The sequence below is a fragment of the Furipterus horrens genome, unplaced genomic scaffold (assembly GCF_987537825.1).
Source record: "Furipterus horrens unplaced genomic scaffold, mFurHor1.1.pri manual_scaffold_8, whole genome shotgun sequence".
Classification (NCBI taxonomy): Eukaryota; Metazoa; Chordata; class Mammalia; order Chiroptera; family Furipteridae; genus Furipterus; species Furipterus horrens.
Genome location: NW_028327178.1, coordinates 92197406 through 92213314, shown reverse-complemented (window position 1 = coordinate 92213314; position 15909 = coordinate 92197406). Strand labels below are relative to the sequence as shown.

General features: G+C 35.5%; 1 protein-coding gene across 11 annotated transcripts in view; it reads left to right on the top strand.

The window, feature by feature from the left end:
- Positions 1–15909, top strand: part of NCOA6 (nuclear receptor coactivator 6) — an 84238-nt gene that overhangs the window by 11687 nt on the left and 56642 nt on the right. For 10 of the 11 annotated variants that reach the window (XM_090286274.1, XM_090286277.1, XM_090286276.1 and 7 more), the window contains exons 2-4: positions 1538–1609; positions 8538–8643; positions 13032–13313. In XM_090286274.1, the coding sequence (XP_090142400.1) occupies positions 13079–13313 (235 nt within the window). In that variant the 5' untranslated portion in view covers positions 1538–1609; positions 8538–8643; positions 13032–13078. The remainder of the gene's footprint in view (positions 1–1537; positions 1610–8537; positions 8644–13031; positions 13314–15909) is intronic. The other variant, XM_090286272.1, reaches the window with a different exon arrangement.

The following is a 15909-nucleotide window of genomic DNA, read 5'->3' as shown; positions in this document are numbered from 1 at the left end:
ATTAATATTTCTTAATCTCTTAAATTGTTATCACTCCCAAGAGCAAACCAGTGTTGTTACGGTATTGAACTGCCCATCTCTTTGACAGGCATTTTGTTGATTCTTTCAGGGAACCAAATTTCTATGATTAGGCTGGAGGTTTGCATAAATTTTCCCTTAGAGCTCTGAACTTGGGAACAGGAAGCATGTACTAGTTTTATAAGAACCTTATGAGAGGGTATATGGAGGATGAGATAGGATCTTAACTTTAGTTGTGACATGGCAGATTGTCTTTGATAGTTCACAGTTAGCTGTTTATTCAGATGCTTTTTAAATGCCTTATAAATTATCCTGAAACATTTAAGGATAATGTGGTTAAAGGCCAACTTAATTTCTTAAGTAATATAAGTGTAATAGCTAGACTTAGGTTTTTAAGGCAGATAATGTAGGAATTCTAGGATGAAAACATGTAAAATAATAATTAACATTCTTGACAAATAGTCCTTGAGTTTTATTAAACCTAGAAGGAAACCTGAGATTCTGTTTAGCTCTAGCTTAGTGATTCATCCTCCCATTTTATAATTTAGGAATCTTACGCCCAGAGAGATTGTGTCCTGCCCAATATCATACAACTTTATGGGAAGATCATGACTAGAACTCAAGGCACACCCTGCCATGCTCAGCTTAACTCTCTTTCTATTCTGTTACCCTGTTTTATTATCATAAATAATGCTAGTCTATTCTCAAGATACACCCAGTTGATTTTACTACTAATAATTTAACATTTGTATGAAAACATTTTAAAAAGTGAGTATTGAGGTTAGGAAGTCATTGCAGGGGCATTTGACTTTATTTAATTTCCTTATATGAATGGTGCAGCAGCTGTGATGGTACACAGTTGTGAACCCAGGACATCTGTGTTTTCCATTTATTCATCTGCTTGTTTGTTTTTTTCCAGTTGTCATTTGTAATATATTTTTAGGAGAATAAGTAAATGTTAAATATATAATCAGCATATTTACAGTTTTACAACAAAAGGAACAGGAAAGTGACGAGAAAGACTTAAGTCTATAGCTAACTACATATGGGACTGGTGTAGGACAAATCATGTAACCTCTGTGGGACTCTGTTTCAGCTCCCTACTTAATCAGAATCCTTCAGGGGTTCTCCCCCAGACAAATGAATTGGTTTTTAAATATTTGTTAATTGAAGTGTGACATGCATAATGCAAAGTGCACAGATCATAAGGATATTGAATTATAAAATGAGCACCTTAGTGTAATCACTACCGATGTATTTTGAAAAATATCCTTAGTGATTATGATACGCTTTCCTTGTTAAAAAACAAACAGACAAGAAAACCCTGGGCTTGAGACTGTAGATAATCTCATGTCTTTACTACTCTTTCTAGAGTGAAATTAGCAGAAACAATGGTAGAGAGAATGAATTTGGGCAGTCACGAAAATTTTACTTTGAAGAGATTTATTGCGCTTATATATTTAGTCTTCTCTTCTGATGTTTCTCTTCTTCCTCTTTGCCCTTTTTCCTTTCTGTCTAGGTCCTGGATAGAATGGAGAGGGGTCCTACTGAACCTCTATCTTTTCTGAGAGTGGTCAGAGTTGTTACACAGGTCTGTTGATTCTATGAGTACAAATGCAAGTTTGATTTATAAAAGACTTGGTTTCTACTTAAACAGAGGATTGAATTAAAAATAGACTTTTACTTCTAAAAAAAGAAGGCCTTTTGATCTCAATGTCTGTAGAATATTTTACTTTGGCAAACTGCATTTGGCCTGTGGATTGGACTCAAAGTTACTGAGTTAAGATTTGCATAGTAGAAAAGCAGCTAAGTCACGTTTTGCTGGAAATATGTAATATGGAAGAATTCTTTACTGATTACATGAAAAGCACCAAGAAAAGATAAAAAGATGAGTATCTCAGTTGTCCATGATTCTGGATGGGACTGGAGTCATGGATAAGTCCAAGAAGGAAAATAATTATTTGTTTGGTCCTCTTTCTGATGTTCTCAGAATTTATAACTTTGAAAAAAAAAAATTAAAACTACCTTGCAAGTCTCTGATTCAGAGGAGGGCAAGTATATATAGTTGTTTTTGGGTTTTTTTTTCACTCACCTACCCATCTCATCACCGTGAGTGAACTTTACCATTCATTAATCAGACATAAAACCTCTAGTTCATTGATCTCCCAAACCTGTCTTCACATTCGAGTCACCTATGGAGCTTGGCAAATTACTGATGTCTTTGTTTCTCTACTTTTCCCCTCCCACCCCAATTGGGATTTTGTTATTTAATTGGTCTGAGCTTTGGAATTTTTATTTACTTATTTTTTTAAATATTTATTTTTTTAGAGAGAGGAGAAGGGAGGAAGAAAGAGAGGAAGAGAAATATTGATGTGCAAGTGAGAGAAACATCTATTGGTTGCCTCTTGCATGCCCCCAGCTGGGACCTGTCCCACAGCCCAGACATGGACCCTGACCTGGAATTGAATCTGGGACCTTTCGGTTTGCAGGATGATGCCCAACACACTGAGCCACACCAGTCAGGACAGCTTTGGAGTTTTTTAAAGATGCTTAGGTCATTTAGAGGGCAGACAAGTTTGGGACCTCTGCTCTTGCTGGTTAAAACAGATCTGGCCATTTTGCAACCTAACTTTTTTTTGCATAAATATTTAGATAAATATATAAATAAGGTGATAAATATTTTGACTTAAGAATCCTGAGCTTTAAATCTAACTTGTTACTAGAATGTAAGCTCCACAAAAGCAAGAACTGTATCTGTATTTTCTTCACCATTATATCTTGCACATTTAGAACAATACCTGGCATATATTGCATACTTAAATAATTTGTTGAATGAATGAACGAACCTATCAGTCTCTAGTGAGCTGAGAGCATGCTTTTACCTAATAATTTAGTAGTGTGAGATACTGAGTGGGGTAGTGTGAAGAACCCAGCCTCAATCTGACTGCTGGGTCTCAAATCATGGCTCTGTCACTTACTAGCTATAACCTTAAGCAAGTTTCTTCTCTGTGGCTCACCTTCCTCATTTGTAAAATGGGCATTATAGAATCTATTCCATGGGTTTGTTGGGGAGTACTAATTGAGTTAATAATGCAAAGCGCTCAGAACAATGCCTGACACATAATGTTCTGTAAGTTTTAGCTGCTGTACAATTCAAGAAGCCCTGGTTTCTCTGCACTTTGGGTAATTTATCTGTAGAAAACTGTTTGAGGACTAAGGTAGAATAATGGAATCAGCTGCATTAAATGTAATTAGAGAAAGCTTGACTAAGAAGGTGATTTTTTTTGTCAACTTAATGAGGTATAATTTACATACAATAAACTACATGCATTTGAAGCGAAATATGTTTTAATGAGTTTCAACAATGTATTTATTAGTTTATAGTATTTCTTATGAAGCAACTGCCATAATCAAGTAGAGAAAATTTCCATTTCCCTAAAAAGTTTCTTATATTCCTTTTCAGTCTGTGCCTCCCAGCGCCCCCACCTATACTATACTGTATTGCTTTGCATTTTTTAGAATTTTACATAAATGCATTCATATGTTTTTTTGTGTGTGTGCTAGCTTTCATTAGGTATAATGATTTTTATATTTATCCATGTTGTTGCATGTATCAGTAATGCCTTCCTTTTTAATACCAAATATTGTTTTGTTGTATGGATATAACATGATTGATTATCCATTCACCTGTGATGGACATTTGGATTGTTCCAGTTTTGATGATTGTGAATAAAGCTACTATAAGCACTTTTGTACAAGTCTTTGTGTAGACATATTTTTATTTATCGTGGGTAAATCCCTAGCAGTGGGATTGCTGGGTTGTATGTTATAGTATCTAACTTTTTAAGAAATTGCTGAATAGTCTTAAAAGAAGTGAATATTCAGCAGGATTCCAAGGAGGGTGCATTTGTTTTTTGTTACTTATTACATTAAAAATTACCACATTTAGCAGCTTAATAAAACACACATTTATTATGGCACATTTTCCATGGGTTAGGAATCTAGGCACAGCTTGGGTAGGTCGTCTGTTTCAGGGTCTCTTACAGGCTGGAGTCTCGTCCCAGTGCTAGACTAAAGAAGGAACTGCTTCCAAACTCACTTGGTTGTTGGCAGAATTCACTTCCTCAAGAATGTGAATTCCAAGGGATGTTGGATTAAGGGCCTTGATTTCTCACTGGTTGTTGGTTGCAGGCTGTTCTCTACTTGTCGCCATGTGGCCTCTCCAACATGGCACGCTGAGAAGGGAATAGATTGAGTCTCCCAAGGAAATGAAATCTCAATCTTTTATAACCTAATCATGGAATTGACATCCTTACACCTTTGCCATGTTCTGTAAGTTAAAAGCAAGTCACTAAACCAACCCACGCTCAGAGAGAGGATATCATACAAGGTGTGAATACTAAGAGGCTGGAATAATTAGTTGGTGGTCATCTTAGAAGTCCTTCTACCACTGAAGGTATGGCTTAGTGTCAGGCTAGATAGGACTAGATAGGACATTGTGGAGAGGGGTGGGAAGGTTAGCACATGAAATTTTCTTTGCCTTCCCTCTATCAATCAGTGTCTCTTCGTTCTCGCTGCCTTTCACATAAACCTCTCTCCCCTTCAAGAACAGAGATATAAAGGTCATTCCCACAACAAGATTTTAATCTTGAGTACAGTTTTTTTAGAGATTCAATTAAGGGCTTCCTGAATCGTGTATTGTTTATATATTTTAAAAAACATTTTGTTATAGAAATTGAGAGAGATACAAAAATAGAATGCTGTCATGAAACTCCTGTGTACCTTTTCCCCAGCTTCAACAGCGTCTTTTTCAACTTTGGCACTATGGACATTTTGGGCTGGATAATTCTTTGTTTCAGAGACTGTCCTGTGCATTGTAGGATATTTAACAGCATCCCTGACCTCTCTGGGAAGTATTCCAAATATAGTAGGGATATACTATATTTTATCCATTTACTAATTGGTGGCAATTTGGGTTGTTTCCCATTTACTTTCAATTTGAGGCTATTATAAATAGAGTTGCTATTTACTTTCATAGGCAAGTCTTTTCATTTATGTGGGGTAGATACCTGGAGGTGAGATTGTTGGGTTCTATGATAAGTATATGCTTAACTTTATAAGAAACACCAGATTGTAACTTTTTATACTCCCACCAATATGAGAGTTCAGTTGTTCTGCATCCTTGTCAACATTTGATATTACCATTCTTGAAATTTTAACCACTATAATAGTTGTGCTATTTTTTTGTGACCTTATTTTTTTGTTGTTGTTTTATTTTCAGTTACAGTTGACATAAAATATTATAATAGTTTCATGTGTACAACAGTGATTAGATATATAACTTGTGAAGGGATAGCTCTGGTAAGTCTAGTACCCATGTGACACAATACATAGTTATTACAATAGTATTGGCTATATCCCCTATACTGTACTTTATATCCCTATAACTATTTTTATAACTGGTAATTTGTACTTAATCCCTTCACCTTTTTTTTATTCATTCCCCCAACCCCCTCCTGTCTGGTGACCATCAGTTTGTTCTCTGTGTATATGCATTTGTTTCTGTTCTTTTTTTAAGTATATTTTATTGATTATGCTGTTACAATTGTCCCAATTTCTTTTCCCTTTGGCTCCCCTCGGCCCAGTACCCCTCTTCTCTCCAGCAATCGCACCTCCCTTAGTTCATGTCCATGGGTCATGCATATAAGTTCTTTGGCTTCACCCATTCTTATATTATTCTTAACTTCCCCCTGTCTGTTTTGTACCTACCAGTTATGTTTCTTAATCCCTGCACCATTTCTCCATTTCTCCCCTTCCCCCTCCCAACTGATAACCCTCCAAATGATCCCCATACCTTTGATCCTGTTCTAGTTGTTTGCTTAGTTTGTTTTTGTTTTTATTTTCTTAGGTTCTCTTGTTGATAGTTGTGAGTTTGTTGTCATTTTAATATTAATAGTTTTGATCCTCTTTTTCTTAAATAAGTCCCTTTAACATTTCATATAATAAGGGCTTGATAATGAACTCCTTTAGCTTTACCTTGTCTGGGAAGCACTTTGTCTGCCCTTCCATTCTTAATGATTGCTTTGCTGGATAGAGTAATCTTGGTTGTAGATTCTTACTTTTTATCACTTTGGATACTTTTTGCCAGTCCCTTCTTGCCTGCAAAGTTTAAGAAATCAGCTGGTAGTTTTATAGGAACCCCTTTGTAGGTAACTCTCTCTCTCTCCTTTTCTCCTGCTGCTTTTAAGATTCTCTCTTTATCTTTAACCTTTGGCATTTTAATTATGATGTGTCTTGGTGTGGTCCTCTTTGGGTCTAGCTTGTTTGGGACTCTCTGTGCTTCCTGAACTTGTATGTCTGTTTTCTTCGCCAAATTTGGGGAGTTTTTCTTCATCATTTTTCACGTAAGTTTTCGGGTTTTTGCTCTTCCTTTTCTCCTGGCACCCCTATGATTCGGATGTTGGCAAGTTATCCCAGAGGTTCCTAAGCCTCTCCTTGTTTTTTTCAATTCTTGTTTCTTCATTCTGTACTGGTTGACTGTTTATTTCTTACTTATGTTCCAAATCGTTGATTTGAACCCCAGTTTCCTTCCCTTCACCATTTGTTTTGTGTGGATTTTTCTTCATTTCACTTAGCATAGCCTTCACTTCTTCCTGTCTGTGTTTCCCATACTCAAGCATATCTGTCAAGTCTGTGAACATCTTTATCACCAGTGTTTTGAACTCCACATATGTTAGGTTGGCTATCTCTTCATTGCTCAGTTCTCCCACTGGAACCTTGATCCATCTGTTCCCTCTTTTGGGCTATACTTCTCTGTCTCCTCAACTTGATAGGCTCCTGTGTTTGCCTCTGTGTCTTAGGTAGAGCTGTTGCACTTGTTACGTTGTATTCATCAGTACAGGGCGACCTGTTTCACCATGTTGTGATGCTGTATGTGGTGGAGGGGTCTGAGAAGTAACAATGCCACTTATTCAGCATTCATCCCTTTTCCAGGCACTTCTGGCACTTCTGCCACTTCCTGTATGGGACTGGCACCTCTCTAGCTGTTACCCTGGTTGTGGTTCCCAGAGTGGGTAGGTCTACAGACGTTCTAGGACCATGGGGGCCCTCTAAACAAGTGGACTCTGCTGAGAGACTGGCAGTTTCTTCTGCTGTCCCAATCTGCACTGGTTTTCACAGTCAGGAGCAATGAGACTTTATTTTCCCTAGCACTGGAACTGTGAACTGTGCGATTTGGTCTGGGGCTGGGTTTGCTCCCAGCACCAGCTGGACACAGCCACTACCGCCACTGCCACTGCCACACCACGTCCTCTCTGCCCCTCCTACATGTCAGAATGAGTATTGCTTCTTTATATCTTTGTCTGTTGGACTTCCATTCAGTTCAATTTTCTGGTAGTTCTGGTTGTTTTTAGTTTTCAGGTAGTTATATTTCTTCTTATTTTTGTGGAGAGTGGCGAAGCATGTCTACCTACGCCGCCATCTTGGCCAGAAGTCAAAGGTTAATTTTTATTAATGTTCCATGGAGACTTAAAAATGGCTTTTTCTTGAGTTAAAAAATAATAAGGGGATAGTTTTTTTCCCTAATAATTATTTATTATTTATTTGTTTAATAATACCTAGTACATATATTCATCTACAATTTTGAGATTATAAAATCAATATCTGGCAATAATGTAACAGCCAAGTTGAAGACATTTTATGCAGATATCTTTTTTTTCTCTCAAGGACATGTTTATTGATTTTAGAGAGAGGGAATGGGGGAAGGGGAGGAAGAGAAACATCAGTGTGAGAGAGAAACATCTGTCAGTTGCCTCTCATACACACCCTGACTGGGGATGGGAACTGCAACCCAGGCATGTGACCTGACTAGGAATTGAACCAATGACCCTTCAGTTCACAGGACGATGCTCCACCCGACTGAGTTACACTGGCCAAGGCCAATATTATCTTATTAAGTGGGAAATGTTTTGAAGTGTGCCAATATGATGCACTTTCTATGTATAATTTCTGTACATATAATAAGGAATACTTTAGACCTCAAACTGAAAATTTAAGAATAAAATGTATAGATATTAGACATAAAGTAGGAAAAAACTTAAATATGTACATTTTGAGGTTTAAAAATGAATTTTGAAATTCTGTTAGAAGAGGTGAGTCTTCTGTGGCTTGCAAACAGTGTAGCATGATGTTCATTTATTTTAATTTGGCAGATTTATAAATGAAGGTATAGGAAGGGCTCTAATGCTTAGGGTCCATGTTTCATGATTCTTAAGTGAAACTGGTATATGTTCTTGAGTTTGCTTCTATACTCTGAATGCTTGTTGATGAATAATCTTAAGAGCTCAGAAAAAAAGATACTTTTTGTAGACTTTTAAAAAAACCTATTTTAACATCGTCTGGAGAGGTCTAAGTTGATTTGATAACTTGTGATATTTACATTAATTTCTGTTACTAAAATAGGTTACCTGTGTAATTTTTATATAATATTATAACTTTCTTTTCTTCTTTTTTTTTCTTAGAATTTTTATTTGGTGGCTACCTTGAAATATAGGCCCTAAAAATGCCAACTTGTTTGGATGTAGAAGATGACTTGGATAAGTGATTAAAATTAAGAAAGACATTTTGGTGAGTGAAACCTTATCTGAGAGAGTGGATATGGCTCATCTTAATTCCAGGCAGTGGAATTACTCTACCAAGTTACATAGCAAGTAGAAAACACTGTTTCTTTCATCATCTGGTGTTTTGTCAAAGGATCTCGTTTGCCAGATACAAAAGACATCAGCATATTTAATAAAAGCAAAATTCACTAAGTTTGAGTACCTTCTATTCTAGGGTTAAGACTTGCTTAATCTCTTTTTTCTTGGGGAGTCCACAGACCTCCCAAATGGCACATCACAATACTTAATAAATGCATTTTAGATATCTGGTCTCTGGCAGTACACCAAACCCATTTAGTTCGCTCATGCTTAGTGCTGTACTAGTCAGTCAAATGAATCATACCTGGATTGTCAGACTTAATTAGATATTGAAAACTGATGGCTTGTGGGCCATATGCAGCTGCACTGTTTCATTTGGCCCACAGAGTATTTTCCAAAAATGTAAATCTCTTTTTAAAAATTTGGAGATTTTCCCTGGCTGGTGTGGCTCAGTGGATTGAGTGCCGGCCTGCAGACTGAAAGATCGCTGGTTTGATTCCTAGTCAGGGCACATGCCTGGGTTGTTGACCAGGTCCCCAGTTGGGGGCATGCAAGGGACAGCCAGTCAGTGTTTCTCTCACACATAAGTGTTACTCTCCCTCTCTTTCTCCCTCCTTTCCCCCTCTCTAAAAATAAATAAAATATTTTTTAAAAATTAATAAAATAAAATTTAAAAATCTGGAGATTTCACTGAATATATGGATTTTAGTCTTAAAATTCAGAATATCTATTATTTCTGGGCCTGTACAATTCCTGCCATTCTTCCAAAAGAAAATAATACACTGGAGCAAAGTTGTGGGTGTTCAGCATAGATGGGTATTAGAGTTTCCCCTTGCCCAAACCACTCATACACTATGTGCAAATGCATTTGATATCCAATGTTCTTCTTTTGTTTATTTTACCTGCCTGACTCCAGTAGGTATGTGCGTTTTTGATATCTGATCTAGATAGCAGAGTCTTGTCCTTTGCTCAGATGGCAGCCAACTCAAATAATCTGAATAGCCTGTGAAAAAATTTTACGTATTATTCAGCTATCTGCACCAGGTAAAAATTCTGAAGAGAAAGGAGTGGTACAGGTAGCTGAAAATATACAATATATATGGGATATATATTTAAAGTGATTTTCTAAAGATTTTATTTATTTTTAGAGAGTGGAAAGGAGGGAGAAAGACAGGGATAGAAACATCATTGTGTGATTGTTTCTCACACGCCTCCAACTAGGGACCTGGCCCACAACACAAGCATGTGCCTTGACTGGTAATCGAACCGGTGACCCCTTGGTTTGTAGACGGGAATTAAATCCACTGAGCCACACCAGCCAGGGCTCTTAAACCTCTTTTAAAGTAGAATAGTTTTACCCACCTTTTTCTCTCCCCCTTGATCACTGAATTGAAGAGGTCAAGCCAGTTGTGCTGCAGAAATCCTATACTTGAGATTTATCTCATTATTTCTTCATGGTGTTAAGTTGTTCTTTTGTCTCCTGTTAAAAACTTGTTAGAGTCAGGTTTAAAATTTTTGGCAAGACTATTTCATAGGTAATGCTGTGTGTTTAATACTGTACATAATTTCTGGTTGTTTCTCTGTTAATGATGCTAAGGTTGATCATTGTGTTCAGGTGGTGACAGTTGAGTCCTTCCATTGTGAACTTACAGTTTTCCCATTGTTGAGCAGCAAATCTGGGATGATACTTTGACATCATGTGAATATCCAGTTGTGTGTCAGTTTTTCACATGATGTTTTATCTTTATTACTAATCCTTGCTTGAATTATTTATTAGGGATTTCAAAATTATAATTTTTAAAAATGATTTTTTTACATTTAAATAGAAAGGACTTTTCTTTATCAACTGGAGCTATTTGGCTACCCTGAAATATTTACCCTGAAATGATTTCATTTGAAAATCTATTTTATTCTACCTTGAAAATGTAGCATAAATAATATGCCTGCTTTTTAAATTTCTCTTGAATATCACATTTGTTTTTAGATTCCTCATTTTTAAAAAGATCAAGAGTCCTGGCTGGTGTGGCTCAGTGGATTGAGCGCTGGCCTGCGAACCTGAAGGTTTCTGGTTCAATTCCCAGTCAGGGCACATACCTGGGTTGCAGGCCAGGTCTCCAGTTGGGGATGTGTGAGAGGCAATTGATCGATGTATCTCTTGCACATCAATGTTTCTCTCCCTCTCTTTCTCCCTCCCTTCCCCTCTCTCTAAAAATAAATAAAAAAATATTTTTAATAAATCAAAAGAGCCCCAATAAAAAGTGAAATCAATAGTTAATCTTAACAAACCCACAGGAATAGCACATATTCCTTTGTGACAGCTGATTGTAAGTGAGCAAATGAGTTTCTTGATATAGTCAATTATAATCTGTTTTCTCTGTCCAAGAGTCCCTCACTGAACTGCATTTCAAACTCAAAGATTTGTCATTATTTTTATGTGAATTCTTTATTAATAGATTTTAAGTGAAATTATCTCAGTGAACTTATCTAGAAGTTTCTTTAAAACATTTTTTTGAAGGGAAGGCCAGCAATTTGTTTCATAGACTGCCTTTCAATTTCTTAGTTTTTTAAGCACTTGTGTAGGGCCCATAGTACTGCTAAACTGGTAATTCCTTAATTTAAATTAGCTGACTTGTGTGTCTGCCAGTAGAGGGTTTTCCAAATCTTAATACACAGCCTTCAGGCATCTTCTTTAGAAGGCTATCAAAGTCCAGGATTTTTAGTTGGTTTCCTTCTTTAAAGTTAAAGATGCTTTTGGAAAATGGTTCTTAAATTTTAAATTCTCTGCTTGCAGTTGTCCCAACTTAGGAACAGCTGCTAAAGGGTTCTAGTTTTTCATGCAGTTTAAGCAGTCACTTTTTCCTGCTGAGCAGCAGCTCTTAAGCCCTAAAAATTTTTTAAGTTTTGTTTGTTTATCTTTAAAGTTCTTTAAACTGTATTTCTGAAGGATTTCCTAATTGCTGTTGTTTCCATACCATCCAAATCACACTGTTCCTTAGCAACAGTTACTGTCTATACCAGATTATAAGGTGCTGTGTCAGATGTAAAACATTTGTCCCCATATTTACTTATGCCCCCCTAAGATTGCTTAGGTTGGTTTTTGGAAAGCCTTTGGTCTTAAAGTTTAGTAGTTATTTCAAAATACAAAAGTTAATACATTTTTCCATTTATTCAAGTAATATAGCCATTTTATAGCATATTTAGTTTGTGTTTCCCTAATAATCTTACAGCACATTTGAAAAATAAGAAAATTTACTAGCAATCTTACCAACCTAGTACGATTACTGTTTGCATTTTAGTGGATTGATTTTCAGTCCATTTTTCTTACCCAGCTTTTAAAAAAAGAAAACATAGTTGTAATTATTGTTTACAATAATTTTAAACAATTATTTTAAGTTAGAAGATTTGTATGAGGTTCTTATGTTTCCTTGACATTCTTGCTTAACACAAATGCTGAAAATTAATGTTCGTTCATTCATCTTTGGGTTAAGGATGTGATCTTCAGTCCTAGATCTAAAGGAGGAAATGACCACGTGGTGTGATCTTTAGTATGTGTACTCTTCAGCAGGCAGCATAACTGAAATAGCAGAAAATGTGACTTCTCTAGATCTAGAAGTTACAAGTAATGTAGTACTGTCCTAGACGCAGTTCTTTGCCTCTGTAAACATTTTGTTAACCATTGATTTTCCTTTCATAAAAATATTTTTAATGTTTTTGTTTTGTTTCTGAATCATTATTTTCAGCCATACCACTGTTAATAGCCCTTTAAAAGTTTAAGATGGTCCACGTAAGTGACTAGGATTATAGGTAGTCCTCCAGATGCTTCCAGATGCTTCCAGTTGGATCAAGTTGTGCTTTGCAGGTTAGAGAAAGAGGAGGGCTTTAGAAACCTTGGCTTCTCTGAAGCTTTTGTCAGGATAGAAATAAGGGAAGTCTTGGGGATCTTCTTACGCTGTGGGGTTCACCAAAGGCTTACATAAATAATTTCTCAGAAAAGACTTGTTTTATTTTCTTGTGATCCCTGTTCCCTCCCCATATTCTAGACTTAAAAAAAGGTAGCACATAAACATAATATACATAAACGTTATAACATAATAAAAAGAATTTTATTTAAAACTGGTATATTTTTATTTCTAGTATCTTTGAGAACTAATTATTATAGGATATCTTAATTAAAATAGTTTATCCTCTGTAATTTCTTAATTTTTATAGTACTTATTACTTGACAATTAAATCACAGTTTTTACAGAACTATGGATTATACATTGTTGATTGTAAAATTACGCATTGTGATGCTTTTTCTATCTTCTTCTTTCAAAGGTTTTCTTATTGTCCACTTGGCATATGCTTCTGGAATAATATTCACCATGGTTTTGGATGACCTTCCAAACTTAGAAGACATCTATACTTCCTTGTGTTCATCAACAGTGGAAGATTCCGAGATGGATTTTGACTCTGGACTAGAAGATGATGACACAAAAAATGACAGTATTTTGGAGGATTCCACAATCTTTGTGGCCTTCAAAGGAAATATAGATGATAAAGACTTCAAATGGAAATTGGACACAATATTGGAGAGTGTGCCCAATTTGTTACACATGGGTAATTTGTTTTAATTATTTTTTCCTTCTAAGTGTTTGCCTTTACAAAGTAAAATTTTGCTGTACTGATTTGAAAGACTGATTTTAATTGCAAAATTGGAATTTTAGGATTTTTTTTTTTAAAGAAATGCTATTGTGTGTCTTTTAAGTACATGGAGAAACTGAACTTAACATAGCGTTCTTAATTAACCTGCTCTAGTGGATAGGAGTAATTCTCAGGACCCAAATATATTTATTGTTTTTAACTCACAGGTCTTCGGTTTCCTTACCTGTAAAATGAAGAGGTTAGACTAGATCTTTAAGGCTCCTTAAAGCTTACAAAGATGTTTTATACCATGGTTCTACTTGAAGTCACTTGAAATTTGTTCTTTTAAATTTTAGATCACAGGTTACTAACCAATAGCCTGCTGGATCCAACCATCAGCCACATGTTATGGCCTACTTTCATTTTTTTTGCATTGTTTGTTTATTTATTTATTTTTTAATGTTTGGATTTCATTGCCAGTGCTGTAAAATTTTAAGTATTTTACATAAAAATCCATATTTTGATTTGTCTTTAAAAATAGAAAGGCTTGATAATATTGAGCTCTTCCTGTGACCGAGATGGTGCTGAATACCAGCTGCCACTGAAAGCAGGCCTTCAGCTCATCACAGTTCTCATCTGATCTCTCCACACATTAGATTACCTGTCTTGTTCTTGTGGACATTTGTGTCTTTGAACCTTGATTTAGATGTTCTCCATCTTTTTTGCTTAACACAATTATCTAATCCCTTCAAACATAGTGCAAAACCTAGGTTTTATCCTTTTTCCACAATTCTTAATTTGATCCAGGTGCTCATTAGCTTAGGTTTGGAGGTATTTTTCTTTGAGATTTGTTACCAGAAGGGAAGCTGTTGGGGTTTTTTTGAGGACTTGTTTTATTGTGTTATGTGAGACTTCTTTATAGTTACGGATTATTTAGCATAATAATAGAGAATTTTATGTGTTAAGTTTACAGTTAACACCATCATTGTCACCATAATCACTGTCATAATATGTAATATTATAAAGGCCCAGATGGGCCTGAAATTGTTCATTGCTCTTAATTGCTCACATTTTTCCCCTTATTTTTAAATTGCTGAATCAGTTTATTTATGGCTTTTAAATAATTTACCAAACCCAGACTTAATGCTGTTTTCAGTTAATATTACTGTTGCAAAAAAATATTTTAAATCATATCTTCTCAAATATGATGGAAGTTTTAAAAACTTGAAAAAATATAACTACATTATAGATAAGGATTTTTCTGCAGCCATATCGCAAATAGATAATACCATAAGCGTATCTGATGTTTGTCTAGACCATATACAAGATTCCAGTACTCTTCAGATTGGGAAGAAGCCCTGTAGCATCTGTACTCAATGGAACCAGTTTCCAAGCTTCCTGCCTTGTGCTGTTCAGAGTCATAAGTGTCATGGAAAGGAAATTGACCTGAGAATCAGAGCTGGATTTTAATGCCATCTCTGATGCTGTTAGATGGCCAGAGGATCCTGGGCCAATCACTTAGCTTTTCTGGGTTTCAGTTACTTTGCCTGTAAAATAGACTTGGACTAAATATTTCCTATCCTTTCTAAATTTTTGTGATTGTATTATCTCACTGCTCTTAGCAAGTAGTCTCCTTTTCCCACATTAGAACAAGTGAACTTCATGTCTGGGTAAGTTAACTTTCAATGTATTATAGTTATGAAGTTGGCAGGGGCTTTAGGCAACATGTAGGCACTTTCCCCTATCTGTGGACATTTTTTATTTTGAGAACACATATGCTCATATGACCATTTTCTTAACATTAGAATGTAAAACCGAATAGAGGATACAAAAGATCTAATTTAGCTGAGTTTTAACAAAAGGGAAAATTATTTTTTCTGGCGTTGTTGAAAAAAAGTTTTTTTATCTGCTAATTGGACCTAGGATTTGCTTTCCATCTGTAAAATGTAATTACAAACAATATTACCTCTTCAATTAATGTTTATATCTTCTTTTAAAAACATGTCCTGAAGTTTACATTGACTTTTCAGACTTGCTGAAATGTAATGTTTTCATATCCTAACTGAAGTTTGGTTGTCAAATTTATGTTGTTTTTCCCCTCAGTTTGGTGTGCCTCAGTGAAAATTCTACTCGTGTTTAAAGTAGAAAAAGATTTAAAAATCAAAGACATAAGGAATCAAGACTTAAGACCTCCTTAAATCAAAGCATTTATAGGACATTGGGAGATATGTTTGCTCACTGTCTCTATAATTATGTTGCACAGAGATGCTTAGTGAATATTTCAATATGAATATTAAGATTTCAAATATTTCATTTGAAGAGGTAAAACTGCTTAACCTTTTATAAGTAAATTTACTAGTGTCCTTTATAGTGCTGTTTCTTTAAATAAGCTGCAGATTCCTTAGTATTCTACAATTGGCATATTTGCCAATTGAATTTTTATAGAATTTTACTTGAAATTTGAGACTTAAATGTTTTCAGCTTCTCAGTTCACATACATTGAACTGAGTCCAGAAGTAGACATATTCTATCAATTAAGACTTAACCTATATTGTCTCTCTCATATTTCTTA